We start from the raw sequence: 24,596 nt of genomic DNA on the forward strand, positions 1-24,596 counted from the left end.
GAAGTATAATGACAGATTTTATCTAAGCAGTGATTCTAAACCTTAAGCATGAAGTACCATTATGCCTATTTATACTGACTTTTGATTAAACGTGTTTTTATTAACCAGCTTTATTAACAGCTGACCAAAAAATCCTAAACATGACAAAGTTTTGAATTCGGTTATTTGAGGAGTGACGACTCATTTGTATTTCAACACCGTTTTATTACAGAAGTGTACCTATTGCCAGTTCCTCCTTAATGCTGAATATATTTTTACATTCAATAAACACTGACTTATTTTTTTTTTCTGCTGTAAAAAAAGACACAAACATGAATGAGCGTACTGCAGGGCATAGCTGCCATCTGGTATTTAACAACTACATGTATCCAATCACATGGAAAAGCAGCATCGCTGTGTTGTAACCTGAATATACATGTTCACATGTTCAGAGATTATGGACATGTCGGGAAATGAAACATAGATCTCCAACCTTTGACTATGAATCCTTTAAAAAACTTTCTATAGGAAAGCTGTAAATTTACATAATAATAATTACGATATACATATGGCCTGGGAATGTGTAAAATTATGAAACAAGTTTCTTTAAAATAATGGATTGGAATGGATTGATTGGCATGCCCTGTAAAATAACATTTAAAAAATGGTTTTTAAATTCTTAGAAATGAAAGAAATGAAATGACAAAAGCGTAGCATCAAAACAGGTTTTAAATCTTAAAAAATCAGTTATCAGGAATGTTTATTTCTCTATTTTCTCCATGTTCAGGATGGACTTGATCACCAAAAAGAAACAAATGACACAGACAATTGTAGGTCCTCCATTGTAGTACTTCATCACGTATTTCTTAATAACAGGTACGTGTATTTTAAGAGAGCTTTCTCACCCGTTGAATTGTGAATCATCTCAAATGTGTGCTTCTTTCGTTTCACGGTGGAGAGTCCGATAGGCTTTAGTCTGATACAAATACACTGAATTATTAGCTGCTACTCAGCAGGACACCAAGTAGATGGGTAATGAAAATAAATGAGCACTCCACAAATGATTTAAAGAGATCTTAGTAAAGAGGTTGAGATTTATTCGCCCACGTTCTCCAGACTAGAAACCAGTCTAAATAGATGAACACATATTTCCAGAAACAGCCAATTTCTCCAGAGTTCGCCCTGTGTGAATCTGGCATGCTCAAATTCCTCCATTTATTTGAAAAGAAAAAAAAAGAAACAAACATCAAAGGAGCGACTACCGTTACTTGGACAGTAGGTTTTTACTCTCTGCCCATCTCTGTCCATAAAGTGCACTCTTTGTCCCGGGGAACGACGGAGACGACAGAAAGAGGAATCCGGAGAAGTCCCGATCTCACACAAAATTCATAAGAATTCTAAGAACTGAGCAATTCTCTTTTGTTGGATTTCATTTAAATGGAGTTGCCAGAAAAGCTACGAGTGATAACCTCTCCACCACTGAAACGTTCAGAACTGTTTGTACTAGTTGTGAATTCTTACGAATTTTACGAGGTGAGACCGACATAGCAGAGTCTGTGCTCGACGATCAGTAAACGTAGCCTTCGCTGTAAGGGTGCGGGTTGCAGTAGGCTCCCTCCTGAACGTATGCCACGCTTTCATCGTAATGTGACAGTGGCACCGTCTCCTCTTCATTGATCTGCCTCTCCATATCAGTCTTCAGCACAGGCCGCTGATTGTCGGGGAAGGCCATGGAGAACAAGGCCTCGGGGTCGCACACAAACTTATACACATATCTCTCACCTGCCACCTAAAGCACCAAAAAAGGAGCAAAAAGACACGATCAGTTTTACTCTATGGTGCTGCTTGAACATGGACGTGAACATATTTTATGAAGTTTGTAATAGATTTTCGCCCGCAAAGTTAATACATATTACATAAAACGTAATACATTTTTTCATAATGCATTAGCTTTGTCACATCCTTTACCTTCTGCATGATCCCTTTCTCGTAGTAGTAGCGTAACGAGCGGCTGAGTTTGTCGTAGTTCATGGCAGGCCGGTTCTTTTGGATCCCCCAGCGTCGTGCCACCTTCGGAATAAAAAATGACCATAAGGACAAAAGAAGAATTCATTAATTCTCAACCGAGATCAGTCTTTATCACGGAATAGTCTCTAATTATATACGACAGATATTATTTTAGTCCATAAAACTCCTTCAGGTGAACATAGTGTATGTATCATTAGTGATTTGCCCATTAGTATGAGCGAAGCATGGCAGATGTTATGGCACCTGTCTGTACGCCCCCTGCTTCTTTTTCAAATCTCCCTCCCTCTATTTTCCCTGAACCTGCCACGGTCGACTTTTTTTTTTATTCAACTCGTCCACCTGCCTGGTCAAACCCTGCAGCCCTGGGTCACCTGATGGCATGAATTGGCCCCCTGTCCCCTACAGCTGCCCACTGGGTCTCTGCCAGCTTCCTAAGCGCGCACACACACACAAACACACCCACTAAAAAGGCTAAAGAGAGGTCTGCTGTGCTGGATGCAGCTCACAAACGTAGCACTGTTAGTCTCCTTGAAAAACCTCAGCCAGTCAACATAGCTTTCACTTTCAAAATATTTAGCAGTCAGCTCTCTTCTGCGTGTTGTGTTTGGATGGAAATAAAAGCTGGCTGTCTGTTAAACAAAGCCTGGCCTTCTTAATGGCCATCAAGACACGGCCGTGAGGTCAGACTCAACATTAAGCATGGTAGTTTCAAGGAGGAGTAAATATAAGTTCATTCGGCTAAATAAGGTTTGGCCTAAATTTGTAAAATTGGATGAAGTAATCGAGTGATGAAGTCAGCATGCTACAGCATACCACTGCTGCATTGATTTATCAACATTATCTAGTAATAATCTTATTAAAATAAAGCATTGATATAATTAATGCAGTGTTCACATCAAGTTTCTAAAAAAAAAAACAATGCACAATGAACGACTGCCAAATAACTTTTGTGTTTTGTTTATGATCAAAGTAAACCAGGCATATTTATTTCCCAACATGAAGCTGTTTGTCCTTTTAACTTTCTGAGAACCAGATTGTAAGTTCTATACTGTTATATTCTGTCCCTCTTTATTAACACCTAATAACTAGAAACGTAATCAGTGTCTTCAAACAAAAATGTCTTTAATCAGGTCTTGTGTGATACATAGTTAAGCCAACATTTGTCAGATTTCTTCCTTTATGTCTCCATTACTTATCTCCCCTGGCATATGTGTGGACACCTGGCATCAGGAGGATTCCCACAATAAATGGAGGATGGATTTTATTTATATGGCTAATATTTATGACTGTTTATACCTATTTAGGATTCTATATGCTGGGATATTTAATCCCTCCTACTTTTGGCTTATTATTCAATTATTCAAATCATTTATCTTATAGAATATTATAAGTAAGGTACATATCTGAATTTACATAAATGATTTTATCTTCTTTATTACATTAAGCTCTAACTAAGATGATTTACACTTTAAACTTGAAATTGTGGCCAATAATTTACCTTGATTCCCAAAATAATTGCTAGAAAATAAAGTAAAATATGGTATTAAAAAGCAAGACCATATCAAGCATAAAGGTAAAGATTTTCAGAAATACTCTTAAGAATATTTAACTTTTTCGACTAATATCTCTTTAAGAAATATTTACATTTTTTAACACATATTTTCCTTTAATAGGAGATCATGGTTTGCAGTAAAGCCGTAATGATAGGATTAACTTTAGTTTGTGGTACCTCCTCAGGTTCGATGAGTTTGAACTCCATTCCTCGGCCAGTCCACGCGATGAAGTGGGAGTTAGAGGGGTCGTCCAGCAGGGCCACCAGGAACTGCCAGAGCTGCAGTGAGCCACGCCTCTGATATGTGGGACCCTCACGGTAAAGCCCTGCCTCCTGTTTAATGTCCCCTGCAGGCATGAAAGAGTTGATCAGGGCAAGTTTTCAACAGCGTGCTTTCACTACGGCGTACAGTATGTCAGAATACACAGTGTCTCTGCCACTTAATCTACAATATAAAGCAGGTCACCACAGTGGGGAGCATTAATGTCATGCTAATGACAATGTAGAATATCAATAATAATAATATCAATAATAATAATAATAATAATAATAATAATAATAATAATGAATATGATACCTAATGCTAGAAAATGACATGAACTTTATATATAATACAAGTCATATGTTTGAACACACCATGGTTTTTCCAGATTTTTTTTTATTTTTATGTGTAATAATCCCCTTCTAACAGTTGATATTGAGATGTGTCTCCTACTTACAGTATGATCTGTAAAGCCCTCATAATGGCTCTAATCTGAGGTGATGTAAACTGGGGATTTTTGAGGCTTGTAACTCTAAATGAACGTCTCCTCTGCAGCAGAGGTAAGTTTTGATCTTGTTGCCTTCATGAGAGCCAGTTTCATCACAGTGCTTGATGGGTTTTGGAAAGGCACTTAATAATACTGTTCTTGCAAGAACAACTGACTCTTGTTGCTGTTGTTGTTACTGTTGTTACCTAATTACCCAATTTCATATGTGTTATTTTATATCAGTTTTGAAGAAAAAAAAATTTGTGTATTCTAGAATAACTCCAAACTTTTGGATTTGGACTGGTATAAATATTTATTTCCCATATCTTTCCATAAATTCATTATGGCAAACATGCGACAAATGGCATGTAATGAGAGCTGGTTAGGTGTTAAGTTAGTTTTAAGTACTGTATTATATAGCAATATTTAGTGCTAACAATTAGTATGAAATATACTTTATTACTATATTAAAATATACTCATTGGTTACTCATACTCATTGTGGAAGCGCTGAAATCTCATGATACGGTACGTCATGATACACAAAACAAACAAACAAACAAGTCTGTGTAATAACTTTACTTAAAAAATAAATAAATAGATAAATAAATAAATAAATTAATTAATTAATAGATATATATAGTTGAATTTGTCCGATTTTTATTTGTATACATTAGCACTTTATTTGCCATTAAAATAATCCAAACGTTAAATCATTACATCATTTAACTTCATGTGAAACCCAGCAGCTATTTCTCTCACTATATCAAAATTACTACAAAACCTTGTTTTTGACATTGATGTTTGAACTTTGAACTATACTATTCTATGTTAAAGCTCTCTCTTTGTTGATGAAAGCACAACATATTTAAACCCGTATGCTTGCGCGCACACACACACACACACACACACACACACACACACACACATACACACATGGGTGTGTGTAATCTCGGGCCGTATAGGTTAATAACTTCCAGGCAGAAACTGAAGATCTGATATCGCCAATATCAGTTGTGAGGCATGAAGAGACTGCAGCAATTAAGGCTGTGTGTGAGTCATGCACACATGTTTAGATTTATATTTAGATAAAATATGTGCCGTTATAACACGTAGAAAAAAAAGCAAATGGTGTGTGAAAGACAGCTTTCAGTTACACACTAGTATTTTCTCAAGCAGCAGAAGCATACGCCTTACAATCCATCAATGATTGAGGCTTTGTCCTGATGAATAAATGGTATTTACGATACATTCGGAAATAGAGATTGGATGGAGATCTTCTGAGATCTCATCTCGATGTCTACAATAATAATTCAACTATTAAATAAAACGTACCTTCAGCCTTTTCTGGTACTACACATGTGTCATCATAGAAATGCCTGGTGCCTTTATCAAACATGCAACCTGTATCAACAAGACATTTATTATTATTATTATTATTATTATTATTATTATTATAGCAACACATATGACCTACTTTTATATACAAATGTTAAATGTGAAACTTTAAACAACACCTTCAGTTCTATTTGCATGAGCCAAATAACCCTCTTGTCGCAGGTAAACCGAATGGCAGCTAGGCACTTCTGTAGAACAGAAAAAAAAAAGAAGCAAAATGAATAAAATAAGAATACATTTCCAATTACACAAATTAAACCAGAACATAAGCCTCGAAACATTGCAAGCTTATGATTATTAAGCTTATTCTGATTATTATATGACTATATATTTTTTATTTTGTTATCCTATATTGTAGTTCAATCGAAGCAAAGGTGCAGTTTCTAAGTGAGTGCGCAATAAAACAGCTAACCCTGTTCATTTGAGCCTATAAAGATCTTTCAAGCCTTCATCCAAGTAATGGCCCTGTCAAGGAAATTACTGTTAATTTAATTAGCCACTGCCCTCCCATCCTCTCTACAGCGCACAACAAACACGCTCTTTTTATGGTAATAAATCCTTCTAAATAACACAAAACACACCAAGGTTTTTCAAGCCTTGATGTAAAATTGTAGAGGAGTTTATAGTTATATAGGCTTGGTTTTGTATCGGCTATATATGTTTAAGCATATACACATAAAATATATAAAGAATATATATTACACTTCGCAATAAATATAAGCATCAAATAATAAATACTGAATCTGAATTATAAATAATTTTTCAAATTTATTTCCACAAAATGCAAAGTGACATGTCTGTTTCTCAAGAGAGGGGATTAGGGCATGTGTCCTGATTCACATAACCACTACAGGAAGCAGCTGAGGGCCAGATGCTACATTCCTTCCTGACAAGCTGCTCCAATGTACCTCTGTTTTTTTTTTTTTTTTTCGCTTCTTTTTATGAATGAACAGCAAACGCCACTTCATTCATGCCAGAGCTGGGCCAATAGCCTGGGGGCCCCGGGGGAGAGATTATAGGGGCCCTTCTCTCCTCCCTGCTTCAGCCAGGCCCTCAGGAAATGAGACCAGAGACCCTTTTTTCTACTAATGCACTAATTCTATCAGTCACCCCATCCCTCACACAGCCGAGAATAAATAAATAATAGTAAAAAAAAAAACAGCATTTACCGGAACAGTCTCAGACTCTTTCCTGTCATACTTGTGGGGAGGTTAGTACTCGGCTAAAGGGAGGTTATTAGCAAATTTAGGCTGACTGTTCCCGTTAACCAAATACTAAACATCTGTGCTCTATATATAATTAATTCATTTGTAAAAAAAAAAGAAAAAAAAGAAATGCGCTCCAGAAGAGAGGATAAGCTGAAACATGCTTTGTTACACACATACACAAACACAGAGGATTAAAATCTGACCAAAACCAAATATATGATACAAGATACAATAATTATTAAAATAATAATTTGTCACATCTACTCTATAGAATTTGCTTAATTAAAATTAAAATGTGTGAGTTAATGTTCACCCAAATTTCCACGAGTCTTATTTCTTATCAAACTGTATAAGATAGTTATACAAGCCTCTTGCGCTTAGATATACATCACCTGAGTCATAGGTGAAATCTCGCGGCTCTTGCTTTATCATCATAGAAGGAGGGTAAGACTGAGGCAAGGGGGCTCCCACCATAAGTGGATGCTCAAACAGCGGATCTGAGTATTCCTGCTTAAACCCTTGGGACTGGAAGGGAATGCTAGGTTCAGACATTTGTCTATGGTACAGGGGACGCCCGTCTCGCCCCATCGGTGCCGGGGCCGGAGAAGGAAATGAATGACACGGCTCTGACAGCTGACGCCGGAACCTGAGGAGAGCCATTCCAAAAGACAAACAAACAAAGGCTTTATTTAAATAATGAAACTTTCAACACTAAATGTCTGTACTGTTGTGTTGACTGTAAGCCCTCATTAGCATGATTGGTTTTCTAACATAGGTAACTTTTTTTGGGGGGGAAATCTCTACATCAAGAAAAGCCCCACTAAAAGCCCCACTATCATCGCTGATGTCTCTCATCTAGCAAAACTCCCATTTTAGCTGAAATGATGAACTTCTATCCCTCATGTACTAGTAAGCTCAAAACTGTCTGTTTTGCTGTCTAAAACTGCTTTTGCATTTTAATTCATCCAGACTGCATCTAGCTTATTTAGAGTTATTATTAAGTTACACTTCCACATCTCTTGTATTAAATTATTTATTATTTAACATTCCATTTTAGTCAACAGTCTTCCTATTCTCATGTGTTTTCTTGCTGAATTACACATACAGACTGTACCAAACTCACTGACATTGTAGTGTGGAAATGAAATGAAAAATCAAGAGGAAGAAAAAGAGTACAAAAAGAAGAAGGAATAGAATTCCAAATATATATATATATAGTCCTAATTTATTTATTTATTTATTTATTTATTATTTGTTAATTTATTGTATATTTTGCACTCATTTTGTGTTTGCCATCAAAAGAACGACAATATAACTTGCTAACTTTGCCTTTAACTGTACTCTTATTAATGAGACTTTGTTTTGGTTTGTTTTTAGTGTATAACAGGAGGTATGATTAGAATAAAACTGACTAAACTTTATGATCAATGACATCTCTCTGGTATTCAATACATTTTGAATATTGACTGTGAAAAATGGTATTTAAACATCATAACAATTTTAAACACGCTATGGGCCGAATATGAGAAGATATCCAATATGATCTGTGTAGAAGTAGCTCCAGCCTGTTTTGGTTCAGTATTTGCATAAATACCTTTGGTCAATGTTGTATGTGGTGTTGGGGAGGGGCTGTGGGCCGTTGAGGTGAGGGTATGTTCTGTCTGGTTTGGGGGTGAGGCCAGCACTGGGAGACACATGGTGTTGATGTGGGGATACAGGTGTGCTGCAGGGCGTAGTCGCAGGACTGGATCCCTTCATTCCTGCTGCATGCTTATGCTCGTAGGCACTGCAGTCATGGAGGAACGAGAGGTTAGAGCAATAAGGATTGGCAGAAAAGAAGCACTGTCAAGATGAACTGATGGAAATATATGCAATTGTGTACATTAGCTGGAGAACTTTAACTACCTTGCACATGAGATTAGCAGCTGACATCAACACTTCAAGTTTGACTTTGCAGATGCAATTACAAGCCATTCAGACTCATTTAAACATAACACGCACATTTCTACCATTTCATCCTTCAGCTCAAAAGAGAACATTATTCGCACTGAGCTCCCTAGTTTAGCTCAGGTGTCATCAAGCTAGTCGGATTTTTCAGCACTGTTTTCGTTTGAGTCCAATTTACACCCCTTATAGCCTGAAATGTAATCAAATCAATGGAAAGATGACTGTAACCAGGCAACCATGTTTCAGGTGGATGGTTGTCCAAGTGGAGAGAAAATTACGTACATATATTGTGATGTAGTAATTGCACTTTTTTTTGCCCCTTCGGTTTTAGATGCACCTGCTGTTTTGTTTTGCATAGCACAATTTCTTCTGAATGAAAAGTGGGGGAGTAGAGGTGGCGTTGGAGGGACGTGGTTTGTGGAAATTATGAATACTGCACTACTATTTTTAAAAAATTTACTTCATTTAGACTGGAGCCATAAAGAAAAACGTATGATTTACCCATTTACTGTGCAACACATATTAAGTAAATATTAGGAGTCAGATTTGCAACATGCCACACACACACACAAAAATAGATTACATTATGTTGCACCTATACACAAAAGTGCTCATGCTATGCTTGAACAAGACCATGCAGGCTTGGACTGTGGGTTTCTATGGCTGCTGAAGAAATTAATCAGGAAAAAATTAAACACAGCAAGAAAAGCCAGCAGGGCGATTAAACAGGGGGAAAGATTCAAAGGTTTTTTTTTATGTTGCAGTTATATATTGTGCAGATTATGGGATATTTATAAATTTAGTCTGTTTTTCTTCCAAAGCATTATTATCAATTAATGTGACATCTATATAGGAGCACTACACTAAAGGGGTGTGTTTTTCAGTGTCCTTTAATCGTTAGCTACTGTACACTTATCTCATGAAAAAGTAAATTAGACCTCATTCTGAATCTTATTTAATTGCTGTACTGGTAAATTGTATGTGTGTGTGTGTGTGTGTGTGTGTGTGTGTGTGTGTGTTTCATCATACCTGATGTTGTACATGCATTTCTCTCCATAGTGGAGCTTGAAGGGTCTCTCCTGACTGCAGGCTGATCCCAGATTAGCACACGGGCTGTGAGGTTCACGCTTTATCCTCAACTGCAGCCCGTGGAATGCCACTGTGTAAATAATAAAGAAACGAAACTTATTCACTGATAAGAGATTCTGTTACAAACAAGGTGCTGAAACGCCTTGAGAAAACCTTTTTAATTAGTCGTTAAATCTTTCGGAGTGATGCAAAAAGTTAACCCAAGATAAAACATTATTCAGCTCATTTCATTGTGTCTGTGAGACAAGTCATTTCCTGGCGTGGGTGTGACCCACTGTAAGCGAGTGCTCTCTTTTAGGCGTATGCATATCATTGATTCTCTCTCTCTCTCTCTCTCTCTCTCTTCACCCTCTCAAACCATTCTCATTTCTCATGCCTTAAAGGGCTGTTAAGAGCTCAACAACCACTGATGAATCTCCTGTCCTTCTGAGAAAAGATCAACGCTAAGTCAGTTAGCCTAGCGACGCAGCTCTTAGTCTCTACAGCATCAAGAAGTAATGCGGGACTGCTGCTGCCTTTCGCTAAGGATGGATTGGGCTGCACCTGGAAAATATCCCATTCATCAGTTATTAAACCACCTGGGCAGATATCTAGAGATCTCTGATATAGATAGAGATACATTCTGTAATGAATAAATAAATATTGGACAGTCTATATGTATATAAAAAAAATCCTCTGGCAGCTGTCCTCACCGTAGTGGAAAATCGTGGAGACTAATTCCCAACCCCCTGAGAGAATTGACCTTTTACGATCATTGATCGTAGGTTAAAAAGGCACAAGATAAAGACCTCTGACAATGTTGAACAGAGTAACACTCGTTAAGCAGTGGCTCCATCGCTGTAATTATGAGGGTGTAATGAGGGTGGAGGTTGCGTTATTACAGCTGATTATAATGGATTCTGTCTTGACCAACGACAAGGTTTAAGCTTCACTAACTGTTCACATTACGACTACTTTTTCTTTTTCTAAGCAAACCAAATATTTTGTTACAAACTGGCATAATTTTAGGATGAAAAATCCAGGGTAAAACAATGCATTTAAAAATAAGTTATATTATTATTCTTTTTATTATTATTATTATTATTATTATTATTATTATTATTATACATGATCAGTACCAGCAGGTGTTTTACTTACTGTAATATCAGAACAGCAAAACACTAATCATGTTGATATTACTGGAAAAGAACCAAAAAAAAAAGATCCAATATTGCTTTTGTTACAATAATATTTACAGATTATTTTTATGGAACAGAACAAGAACTACTTAAAGTACATTAAAAAAATATCGTTATAGATTTTAGTCTGAGAAACAAAAGCATATGAATCAATACAAAATGTATTTGCTCTTCAGCGGAGCTAAACCCTATTTTCAGCGGGGGACGTCATGCGTGCGACTCTTTCAAGATTGCAGCAATTACAAACACATTGATTTCTCTTAATGGACGGCATTCTGAGGGATTTATCTTTGGCATTTGCTGCTATTATTCATTTCCTCAAAATTTGGATGATAATTTAAAGAATTATAAAGACAGACATATTTCCCATTTACATTTGCACTTTTCTTTGCACTTTGTTCTGTAAAACAAAGCAAATGCAATAAAACAAATCAAATGTAATAATAATGACAATAATAATAATAATAATAATAATAAGAAGAAGAATTTTGATCACATGTGGGTTTCCTGTAATTATAACAAATTATTAGTTTGCATTGTTTGTTCTTGCTTTCAATACTAAATTGCAGAAAAGTCAGAAAATAATTATACACAATGACAAATTTAACTATCCCTATAATTAATGAATGTATGCATTTTTTCATATTAAATTTATTATAAAAATTTTACATTTACAAAAAAAAAACTTTGTTATTAAATGCATTGTTAAAAGGAATTATAAGTTCTCACAGATACAGAATGAAAACTTCATTTTTTTAGCTGTTACAAATACTACACTTTTTTTTCTTAAAGGCACGATGTAAAACATCAGCCTTCCTTATTAAAGACAGTACCACAGTGTTATAATGTGACTTTCTACACTGCACATGAGTTTTTTTCTGTCATTTTATAAAAAAAAAAAAAAAAAAAAACAGTTTACAAACCCCAAATTCTACATTTCCCAGCTTTTCCATTTGAATCTTTCCACAAATCCTTCAACTTTTCCTTTTCACATATTCCTTTTTGTCTCTTTTATAGTCATGTGCTTTGTGTGGTTGTGTGCTGAGGGAAAGTGATCTAGAGGGGCCGTGCCAGCGTAGACACATATGGGGCTGCATGCTAGGCTGCCTGTTCAGGAGCGCTACAACCGCGCCCTCGCCCTCCCACCATCTGCCCGTCCCTCCTCTCCTGCCCTGCTCTTCCCTTGTTTGCATCCACAAATGCCAGCTATCAGCATCGAGCCGGCTCAATGACACTGCACTACAGTGCACAGGGAGACAAAGTGGATGTGTATTTAAAAATATACATCCGGTACACAAACAGGCAGCTGACTCAGTACAGTAAATGCACAGTATGTAGCATTGTGTAGGTTTGTATTAGGTCAAGAATTATTTTGTACTACAGTGAGGTCACTCAATTACTGCCTGACCGTTATAAATGCTGTTATTGTAATCTCAGTCCTAATTGTTTTTAATTTTACACCTAAACACGGGGACAAGTAAACCAGAGAAATACAGGGATTACACCAGTTTACAGTACTGTTATAAGTAAGAGTAGTGTGTGCTGCTTGGTGAATTACCATCACAAGACAAAGCCCTCTGGGTTTTTTTTTTTTTGTATTGTTTTTTTTTCTCCCAGCATCATCAGTGCGGTGGTGTGTTTTGGCTTCTTTTTAAGACATAAGCTGGCCTCATACCCCACTGTGCTACACTCAGTCCATGCCACTTCCGACACTGGCACTGAATCCGCTGATCGCCCAAAGCCAAGTCTACTTCCTATGGCCATTTAAAGTAGTACCGGAGCTAGCTTCACACAACACACTCCCTACAACTTGGTATTACATCTAAGATCACAACAAATTGATATGATATATTGTACTAAAAAATGCAATGTGTGACCTCTACAATTTTATAAAACGTGATTTGAAATTTATTTTATTTTTAATATCTGGCATTTTTTTTGTTTTATCAACTGTCTTGTAAAAATGTTGTCATGTTTATAAAGGGACAGGACAAAGAAAAGCTAAATTATAAATGTATTTACTTACAGTTATCACCCTGGAAGTCAGGAACAAACTGCTCATCGTTGTCCGGAACTTGAGCTGGACAGAGAAAAAGAAAAAAAAAAAAAGAAGAAGATGAGGACTGGACCAGATTAGTTTCTTTCCTCCTTGCCTGTGGCTAATAACTGGAGTTAACACAATCTGTATTTAAGTAATTTCCTCTATTAAGCTCCAATGATTTAAACAGTAATGAATCAAAAATCGTAATCCTATGCATGAGGACATTTATTCATTTATACTAAAGAAGACATATCCTCTAATTATGTCAATAATCTAATTTAGTCTTCATTTAGCTGGACAGAACAGGACCCTGCGTGTGAAACTCATCCTAAATCTTTGTCAGTTATGTCCTGAGATAAAAACTCTGTAAGTGTTAAATCATCACAATAAAAGAAATCGTACTTTTTTGAGCATTATTTCTTACTCTCTTTGTTTTGACAAATGTTTTATTTTTATTTATTTTTTGTCTTTCAGGCAAGACAGGGGGACAACCACGCACCAAAAAAACACCCATTGTTCACACTGTCTAATTGGGACACGTCCCCACTGGTGAATGCACCTGTACCTGCCGCGTCGGCTCTCCTCCAAACCGAGCGTCTCTCCTCCTGTCTGCCTAATGCTAAAATAATGAATCCTTCAGTACAGACTGCAATCACGCTTGTTCATGTTTATGTTCCACACGTTTTACACTTTGAGTGTGTGTCTGTTTCCCACAAGCCTGATCTGGTGTAAAAGCCAGTGAGGCAAAAAGCAGTATGAGACCTCTGAGCGCCAGGCTATTAGCACGTTCATTTTGGAGTGATAAATATGGATTTCCATTTTTACACCAACAGTAACATGTCAGGGCACACAAATATAAATATACAAACACACTGCACTTTTATTCCATTTAATGAGGGCATTAAGTTATTTCGCTTTTTTAACACCCTAACGCAGGCATACAAACACACACACACACACACACACACACACATGTCCACTTTAACTCATATTGCATGCAAAGAAGTTGACAGATGACTTATCTTTATGGTACAACCCTGTGTGGTTATAAAGGTGTTTAAAAGCTCAAACAACACTTCAAATCCACACAGCAACATTGCTATTATGGAATTGCCATCCATCTGACGTAACAGTCCAAATTTACAAAAATTTTTTAAAAAAGCTAATAACAGCCATGTCTTCCATTTAGCTATTATTTTAGACTGAAACTAGAAAGAAACGGGACACGAAAGAGTATAGGTTAACTCAAATGAGAGGGAGAAGAAGAGACAGGGAGAAGGAAGAAAGCTGCAGGACTCAGCAGGGTGAATGAGAGAGCCTGTGAATGAGACAGCTGATTCAGGCAGCACTACTGAGGACGGCCTGGGAGTTGGAGCACTGCCGTCATTCACAGGAGGAAAAAAAAAAAAGGCAGACAGTGAAAATGCAGGCCTTCAGCGTCTCGATCATTACACACAGATGCACTGTGGTACAAACACACTATAACAACTTCCCCATACATTTTACAATAAAGTCACACTGGACAGGAGGCTACCTACAACCAAACTGACTTGACACGTTGAATTATTTCGAATTGTTACCACTATTTTAGAAAATGGTTTACTGTATGAGGTAAAAAAAAAAAATCCCTATATTTCCAAAAGAGACTTGGAAAGGGTTGCCCTGGCGAAAATGACACACGCATGTCAAATGACCACCCAATCACCTCTTTAGTCTTTCCTGTCGGAAATACAGTCTGTCTCTCATACGTCTTCCTCTTCGTTCCAATTACCTGAGACGATAAATCTCGGAAATGATTCTAGAAGTTCTTCGTTTTCGGTTCTAATGGACAGGAAGTCGTCTATTAAATCTGTCTACAATTTGCCTACAACCTCTGGCCACCGTGGTTGACTGATGTAAGACAGACTGAATTGGGTTCGTCACTATAATATCTACAGCAGTGGACAGTTCTTCTTTATTTTTAATCCCCATCTTCCTTCCTGAGGCACTAAAATATTTAAATGATGTCTTATTCTTTTAAAGGCCCTGAGGTGGAATCGCTATAATCACACTGGCACTGAGGAAAGTAAAGTATCCTCAAATTCTCATTCGAAAATTCTTTAGCAGGACTTGCGAGGATTTTTAAACGTGTTAAAGAATACATGACGATGGTCTAAGGTTATCAAATATTGAGACTCTTTCTCACCTATGTGTGCGCCCAGTCATATTTTAGTCTCTTTGATGGTAACGATAATGTCTCTATAAACATTTTATTACATTGAGCACTTGTGCAGCACACAATAACTATAAAGTCTATTACTGTCATTCACCAAGTTAATAAAGAATCTTAATAATAAACATGTATAATTAATTTTCTCCCTGAATGTCATGACTTAATTATTTACTGTTCAATTATATTTCTTAATACCAATACGGCTAAAAAGTGAACTCATAAATACAAACAAGAATATTAAAAGAATCCCTTAATTTACGTACAGCACAAACCCTAAGTAATAACGACATAGATTGTGGAAATATGTTCCTAATGCAAAGCATTGGTCCTAGTTTTACAAAACGACTTTGCATAATTTTAATGTGACAATCTATTTTGTTTATTTAAAATATGCACATAAAAGATGAGCTTGACCTTCTGGGTCAATTTGCTTGGAAAGATATTAGAAATCCAAACTACAACTTCTTGCAAGTTTTGATGCATATTCATGTACTGAAAATTCTCAAAAATATTTAAGGCAAAGGTACAATATACTTATAACACTATAAGAAATAACACATTGTAAAAAAAAAAAAAACTGTAAATATAAATAAACATTAAAAATTGTATACAAAATCACTAAATTCTTAAAAATGCAAAGTGTACTTCTATAATAAAGTCTAAAAAAAGTCCAAAAAAAAATTTTTTAGAAAATGGTCTAAAACAGCCTTATATTTTCTTTTGTGTAGGACTATTTTTGTTGAACAATTTTGTGCTGAAAATCATCCAAAATGTTCTACTTTTTATAAAAACGTAGCCACAAAAATTAGTGTTACATTATTTCCCTCAATGGATAACAAATGCAGATATTTTCATCATATTTATTTAATATTTTCTGCAATTAATAGCTTACTGCTATAATTACCCATACAAAGATATTACTTAATATTTTTCTGAATTATATAAAAAAACAAATAGTTACAACTATTGTAAATAAGTTGTATCAGAACTATTACAGAACAAAACATACACCACTAACCTATAGGCCGGTGCTGTAAGCAAGAAGGAAACAAGACGCTGGCGCTCAATTCCTGAAGCATCCCGTTACACCAAAACAAGCATGTCTTTCCATCAGAAAAATTAATTTAAAAAAGTAAAAAAAAAAAGAAGCAGAAAGAAATTGTGGAGGCTGCACCTCAGACTGCAGCCCTTCGGAGCATTTTCAAAAGTTGTCCATTTGTCCAAAAAGTGAAAAAACACTTAACCTGCAGCACTGACAGCTGTAGTTCTTTAGAAAGATTCATATATAGACACTATAAGAGGATGTAAGGGAGGGAAAGACAGAAGCAGAAGAAGAATTTGTGTGTGTGTGTGTGAGAGAGAGAGAGAGAGAGAGAGAGAGAGAGAGGTGGTGGTGGCTCGGCTGCCTTAGCGTTTGCCAAAAGCGGGGGAGAAGAGAGTGAGTGCGATCGCAAGTTCTCCTGGTAATTTGTGATGACACTCGCAGTAGAAGCTCCTCGGTCTCCCTCTAGACTCCTCTGCCTCTTTAATGTATGCATGACACATGAGGTGCCTTCGCCACACACGCATTAATTGGACTGCATATTAGGCATTGTAACTTGAGGCATATTGCTCTGCCCTCCCCCATTTTCTCTCTCTCTCTCTCTCTCTCTCTCTTCTTTCTATGTCTTCAACACAAAAGTGCTTGTTGATCATCCAACCAACTATAGATAACTTCAACAAGGCCAAGCTTTTAACACAACACACAAAGTAAAGCACTTACCTTCTGCCAGCCAGGTCTCCTGGAGTTGGCTGAGATCTTGAAAAAGCTCTGCGATAGAGGACAAGCATGCGATCAGTAAAACAACAGCAGTAACAGTCTTCACTTATTTCACTTCAGACTTCAGTTTTTGCCATTCTACTTCAACAACACCAGATCTCAGTCTGGAAGAGCTGGAGGAGCTTCTTGTAGTGCAGCTTCTTCATAGGCATGTGGTTTGTAATTGAGATTTTACAGCACAGAGTGCAGGTGGAAACAAGCAAATTGCATTTTGTGAAATGTTAAGAAGCCGTGAAATGAAGATTGCCTCTTTCAGCCACCCCCCTCTACATGTTCTGTGCTTACCCTCGGTGTCCAAAGCCAGGTCAGAGTTAATGAATTTCCTTTTCATGTCTTTTGCCAGTCTGTTGCTGCATGCATTTCCCTGTGGGGTTGAGGAACAGACAAATGAACCCATTTATTCCAGATGAGCCAGGATGCTCTGGTTATGGTGTTAATTTCTGGATTGATATGAAACTTTACCCCCAAAAAAATCTTTTTTTTTTTTAAGATCCATCACATCATGTAGGAGCTGCAACATAATATGAACAGCCTACTTTTGTGTGCACCTGTGATGTAGACCAGGCAACATGCAAACTTGCATCCTACTTACATGAGCATGAATGAAAGGCACTCTCTGGTCGTAAAGTGTATCCATCCTGCAGCAGTGTGTACTGACTCTGTGAGACAGACGTGTGTGTGGAGCTGCTCGCTGGAGCTGTGCGTTCAGTGCGCCGTCCGATCAGCGCCTGAGCTGCTCCGAGAGGATGGCTTGAAGCTGCTATAGTGGAGAGGGAGGGAAAAGAAAAGCATGAATGAAGTGCTCGAACCCGCAGAGAAGGTCCGCTTTCAGATGCTCCATTCACTGAGACGCATACAAGCGTGTAATCTGGCGTTGTGCGCTCCAGACGTGAAACGTCGCCCGGCAGCAGCAGCAGCAGCAGCGCGGTGTTAATATCTAATCTGTCCGATTCATTACACACAACATGTACGAGCAGCACGTAGTGCAAAGTAACACTTAAATGAGGAATGATTTCACACAACACGCGCATAACGGTTGCGTTTAGGTCGCGCGCCGCTTTGTCTATGGAACAATTACTCCAGATTTTACGCGACGCTACGGACTTTCCAAACTCACCAACAGTAGCAGAGCAGAAATGTCGCACTCACCTAGCTCTGTGATGTGTATCCACAAGCTGACCCAATGGGGAAAAGCGCCCACTCTCCGCGTTCTTTCTGCACAGAATTTCGGCGGTGAGCTCCGCGAGGTCTCGGCCTCCCTTCAAAGCCGCGCCGCCGCTGCGCGTTCTCATTGGCTCCGAGCGCCGCGCCGCCAAACCCCGGAGCGCCCCTTCTGCCCTGCGCTGTCCTGCTCACACTCCTCTAACTCGAGTTTACAGAGATGTCCAGTAGAGTGAAAGAGTTGTCAGAATAATCAAATTTGGGTTACGATCTGTGACTGTACTTTGGTCATCCCTGTGGAGGCACTCTCAAGGGTACATCTTACACACAGACATGCAAGAAGTGAAAAAAAGTGTTTTGTTATATACATACAAAAAAAAAAAAAGACAATTTGTCGCAATTATTATCTTGACTTTTTGTTTCATTCTTTTTATATTCATCTCTATAAGCATATATAAATAAAATCATAAATAAAACTATACGTATATAAATAAATAAAACTAATAACTAAAAACATATAAACTAATAACTAATACAACTCTAAGTATCTTTTCACAAGGAAATTCCTGCTTTTAAAAGAGGCAGTCAGGAATCGAAAAATACCACTTTAACAAAGTTCAATTTAAAGAAAACATCACTGGAGTCATGACCTGGTCAAGCTTGGCCTTCTGAAAGACATCTTCATGCTGTCTGAAGATCTGTTGAAAGCAACCTTCTCATTCTATGCCTAGGTGAGTTGTTGCTCTTCTGGCTGCTAAGGAAAAGTACATATAATAGCAAAATATTAACAATGCATTAACCTTAATTGCTCACAAATGAACCACAATTGGTGCCTACATTTTATAATGAAAACTAAGGGTATCTTTTTACTTCATGCATGGCTGTGCATATTTTTAAATTTAAATATTTACCTTAAATATTTTGTGTAATAGCAGAGTATTAAGTGAACGAACAATGCACAGTTTAATATCCTTAACCCCATAGTCTTTTCTTATAGTTTTTTTTTCCTTCTTGGTAATCCACATACACGTACCAATGTCACAACTCACATATGCACACTCATTTGCATCCTTGGTTATTGCAGACAAATTTATTTATTTATTTTTGTAAAGTTTGTATTCATGGCAACACTTCTGGAGTTTGAACCATTTTCAATCTTTACTTCTCTCCTTTGTTTGACATGAGTCTCCTGTTGATCAGTAGAAAGTAGCAAATAACTACATCAAGCAAAACCAATCAGTCCTCCAGCATGAAGTCACACACAATGGCATTATATGTGTGAACTTACAAGAAAAGGTTGTAATGTACACAAAAAAGTACACAATTTTCACCCTTTACAATAATTGATCAGTTTTAGTTTTGCACTGGTGCTACAAGGGTAATAACATTGGAAGCTTATCACCTGCTGTTTGTGCCTGGGTGCTTGGGTGTATTAACACAGTGAATCCATAGTATGCATAATGTAAACCTACAACATTTCTAGATATTTTTGCTGCCAAAGCATTTTCACTCTTTGGGACTCAAGGACCATCACTATATGTGATTCCATTGCAAAAACATGACAGATGTATAGAGTGAATCTTTAGGTTATTCAAGCTACTGCTAGAGTTTTAAAATGCACAGGTCAGTTAGGGACGTAAAATGTTAATATGGCTAAAAAATAAAATGTTGAATTTAAGGTAAGTGTTGTTGTTTGGAAGGTCTAAAGTTTAAGTGCACTTGTCAAGCCGACATCGGTATCAAAGCTAAACTCACACCGCAAAAAAATAAATAAATAAAAATGCTGTAATTATTACAGCTGCACATTATTCATTCATTCATTCATTCATGCATTTTCACTATCTGCATTACTTTCATTGTTTTTTTTTTTAAATGATACAGGAACAGGAAGCAGGAAAATACACCCTCGATTGGATGCCAGTCATCACAGTGTGCCATTCCATCACTCTTCTCTCCTGCATATTTATTTATTTATTTAATGATAAAAAAAAAAAAATCTAAGGATATTTTTTCTTCCCATGCTTTTCGATTTTTCTGATTCCTCCCTAATTTGCCCTTGGTCAGCTCCCACACACTCTTCAGGTCTCCCCTGTCATGCAATGGATGCCAACCTGAGAACGTAAAGACTGAGACACAGTATTTAAAGTTAGACAGCCACATATTTTCTTGCTAATACTGTTTTACAAGGTGCAATAATGCATTCAGTGGTAAAACTGCAGTCAACTCTCTTCTGCATACATTAACCTGTAGATACCCAGCTTTAGCTAATTTTGCTGTGACTGACAGGGAAGAGAGTATTCCATCCCTACTTTCCAAAGAGTGTGGACAGTTTTGCTTATTTTAAGTCCTGGCCTCAGAAGGCTGTGGCATCTTTGCAATTCAAACTCACCATCAAAGGATAATAAAGTGAACACTATCATATTAATTTTTTTAAACAGACATCATAGAACAAATATCATGGGCCAAGTACATTCATAAAATTTATTTCATTGTCTTTTTATGAATTGGTATGTAAAAGCTTAAGCATGCCAAAATGTTAAGTATTCAGGCACATACAAATCATCTGCTAGAAGCATCTAAATTCATTATACAGTATGTTGCTTTTTGCATTAAGACTGCTGTATTAGGTACAATACAGAATTTTACATAAATGCTCTTTTACACCACAGCTGTCTGTCGGTTGTGAATCTTTTATATGATACATGTGCTCTATTTCTAAACCTGCTGATAATAGAACTTTAGCCTATATAGAGAGCTATATAGGAGCTTTAGCCTATAAAACCTGTATAAAGTTTGACTATTGTCTGAACACTCATTAAAGTTCAGCCAATATAAGACTGTTTTCCATTTAAAGTAAGAAACTGCCAACTATTGCATTAAATTAAGTGTTGCTTTATCTTTTTTTCACTCCATAACACTTGTTAACAGTAAAGTGGAAATTTAATTGGAAGCTATACCAAACATCAATTATAATTTAACATCAACATCAAGAGAGCAGTAAATATCAGCCATACTTTCAACTAACCCCTACACTTTGCTGATAAAAGCCTGCAGACATTTACAAAGATAATAAGACGGTAAATGGTAGTAAATGCCTCAAACAGAGCTCTTCTTAGATCTTCACTTCAGATGAAAAGCCAGCATGACATTTGTAATCTTAAGCAAAAAAAAAAAAAAAAAGACATCAAAAGTATCAGTAAGTGCTGGGGCAAAAGATTTATGAGCATCATATAGAACATAATGCTTAATCTCATTAGCCATTTTATCAGGTACGCCATCATTTAGTTGACTGGAGCCCAGAAAATTTACCTTAATGCTAGGGATGATTTGTCAGCCCTGATCTAGTCCATCTATTAATGAAACCACGTCAGTGTAAATTTCTGAGAATGACAACCAGCTAAATAATATCTTGTCAGTAGTGGATCTATATTCTTTTTTTTTTTCTTGCTTATGGACAAACTTGAATAAATAAGCAGACACTGGTCAGCAATAATATTAACACCACATAACATTAACACATGAAACTTTCTTTTGGCTGCTCCTGTTAAGGGGTCATCACAGCATACCATCTTAACATTGATTATCAACTATAAACCAGTAAACTGGTGACAGGATCATGGGCGCTCAAGCTGCCCCATGCCTGAGAAGACCAAAGGCCAGCCCATCCGGTCATATTGCAGCTCAAACCAATGAAAAAAGTAAATGGTGGTTATAACAGAAAGTCACCAGAACATTCAGTGCACCACAGCCTGACACAAATGGGGCCCAGCAGGCAAAGATACCAAAGCTCAAAACTCCACAGATCTCTATCTGATCAAGTGTCCATTGAAATCTAACCCACAGTACCCGAAGTATTCACTGCCAACATCCTTGTGTCAGACACCATAACACACCCCCAGAGGTCTTGTGGAATCATTTCCAAAGGGGCTAAAGCTGCCCAGCGGAACCTACACAATACTGAGTAGAATGCTTTGCAATGTAATGTTATGGCTGATTGGTGTGTACAGTACATACGATGGTTCAGTATGTTGATATTGGTACGATGTTAGGGATAAGATATTATTTGCAGAGGATGTTGTTTTCTTGACACCAACTCATGCTGACATTTGTGTATGTGTTTCACTGCTGATTGCGGAACGTGAGACAGCTTCCTCCAGGTAAGTGGAGAAACCTTCTCCTTGATGGATGAGTTTAAGGAGCTTAGGATCTTTTTTAGAAGTGATGGCAAAAGAGAGCACAAGATATACAGTAACATATTAGGTCAGTGGCACAGGATTATCGTATCTACATTAGCTTGTGGAAGTGAACAGTTAGTTTGGGAACATCTGGAAATACCTAGGGATAGAGAAATCCTTATGTAGTGTTTAACATTATTTGCATCTTACTCAGAGGCTTATATCGAACACAATAACCTCTAACTAAGTTTTTTTTTTTGTTCCACTTCTTTGTTGTATCTTGGATGTTTTGACTCATTGTTGCAGCACCAGCAAAAATTAGGGTGGGTTAATTGTAAATTTGATACATAGAAAGTTGTTATGAATATGAATACATTTACATTTGGGCATTTGGCAGATGCTTTTATCCAGAACGACTTACAAAAAGTAAGTATAAATATGTCAATTTGATTTATATAAGCCTAAGATAAATTAGACAGTGCTTTACTGTATGTGACATGTGAGTAAAGGAATAAACTGGAATATAGTGTATTGAGTGGTTGCTAACTTGTCCTTTCTTTATGTACTAAAGGACTGGCAGAAATGGTTTCGAAGATCAAAAATACTTTACTTGAGGTTTAAATTGTGCTTCTTGATGGAATTGCATGGTTCTGGCCACTTCCACTTAAACATAAAATTCCTTTTCTGATTCCTGAATGGGTCATCAAAAGGCTTTATCCACCTAAAGATTAATGCCAATAGACACAGAAGGAGAGATTCCTGGATGCTGCGATCTGATCTGTGGTTCAAGTGTAATAAAAAATCATCTCCTATTCATCAGCCAGTTAATAAAAGTCAAGCTGTGCAAGCTTTCCCATCTTCTACTGTCCTGTGCCTCTGCATTGTGGTGGACCTGCGATGCAAATTCTAACTTGGACTTAACTCAAATTCAAATTCAAATTTTATTTGTCAAATACACAGTCATACACAGTACGAAATGTAGTGAAATGCTTATAATGCTCAAATCTCTTTGTGCTCACAGAGACAAAAAATAACTACAAAAGGGATTTACTTGCATACTTTGATAGTTTAAAGTCATTTGGAGACTATGGTCTTACTGTCAAGAATAAAATAATCCACCAAAGAAACAAAGACAAAAATGGAAGTAACTGCTAGGCTCTACCACACTGATGGCCTGCACCCTAGCAGAGCTGGAGCAGCAGTCCTCTCTGACAACATCTCCAGGACACTACGAACCATCTAACTGGCGGTCAGTTATACCTTGGATTCCAATCATATTAGCCACATTACAACTCAACATACTGATAGACGCACACACACAGCTCCTTCTATAGAAATTGTGTCTGTTACCCGAATAGTAAGTAAAAAGAATAAATTTGTTAAATTTTCTCGAAACAATCTAATAACCATAAAACCAGAAATATAAAGAATCGAAATCTACCTCTAAAGTTTGTTCTTCTCAAGATGAGATCCCTTGCGCATAAAGCACTTATTGTTAATGAAATTATCTCAGATTATTGCCTTAACGCACTCACCTCCTGATATATACTCTAACTGTAGAACAGATTAGCTGTGTCTCCCCATGTTATCGATTTGGTAGAAATATGAATCCGACTATTAAAGACAGATTCACAAGTAATCTGCCAGATCTTTCCCAATTTTTATTAGACCCATAAACGCAGACGTTCTAGATGAAGTGACTAACAGCATGGACACTATTTTTACCAGGACATTAGAAACTGTTGCTCCCATCAGATTAAAAAAAGTCAAAAATAAATAACTTGCACCATGGTACAATATTCATACTCGCCCTAAAGAGAGCAACCCGGAACCTCGAGCGAAATTGGGGAAAAACTTAATTAGAAGTTTTGCAAATTGCGTATAAAGATAATATGTGCAGCTATAGACAGGCTCTAAAAGCTGCTAGGACCGAGCATCTAAGTCAACTGATATAGCAAGAAACTAAAACAATCCCAGGTTCTTATTTAGTACAGTGGCTCGCCTAACAAAACCTACGATGCCTAAGCAGAGAGTATCCCATCACAGTTTAGAAGTGAAGAC

The 24,596-nt window shown here is 37.0% G+C and overlaps 1 protein-coding gene across 1 annotated transcript; it reads right to left on the reverse strand.

Moving 5' to 3' along the window:
- Positions 1 to 236: 236 nt before the first annotated feature.
- etv1 (ETS variant transcription factor 1) lies at positions 237 to 18,491 on the reverse strand. The gene is given in 15 exon segments (XM_053507455.1): positions 237 to 1,768; positions 1,948 to 2,049; positions 3,737 to 3,906; positions 5,643 to 5,711; positions 5,825 to 5,893; positions 7,306 to 7,559; positions 8,508 to 8,699; positions 9,890 to 10,019; positions 13,154 to 13,207; positions 17,143 to 17,190; positions 17,485 to 17,563; positions 17,792 to 17,852; positions 17,854 to 17,959; positions 18,349 to 18,421; positions 18,423 to 18,491. Coding segments are annotated over 15 exon segments (1,698 nt in total). The 3' UTR covers positions 237 to 1,546.
- Positions 18,492 to 24,596: the final 6,105 nt, after the last annotated feature.

Source organism: Clarias gariepinus, chromosome 11 (genome assembly GCF_024256425.1).
Source record: "Clarias gariepinus isolate MV-2021 ecotype Netherlands chromosome 11, CGAR_prim_01v2, whole genome shotgun sequence".
Taxonomy (NCBI): Eukaryota; Metazoa; Chordata; class Actinopteri; order Siluriformes; family Clariidae; genus Clarias; species Clarias gariepinus.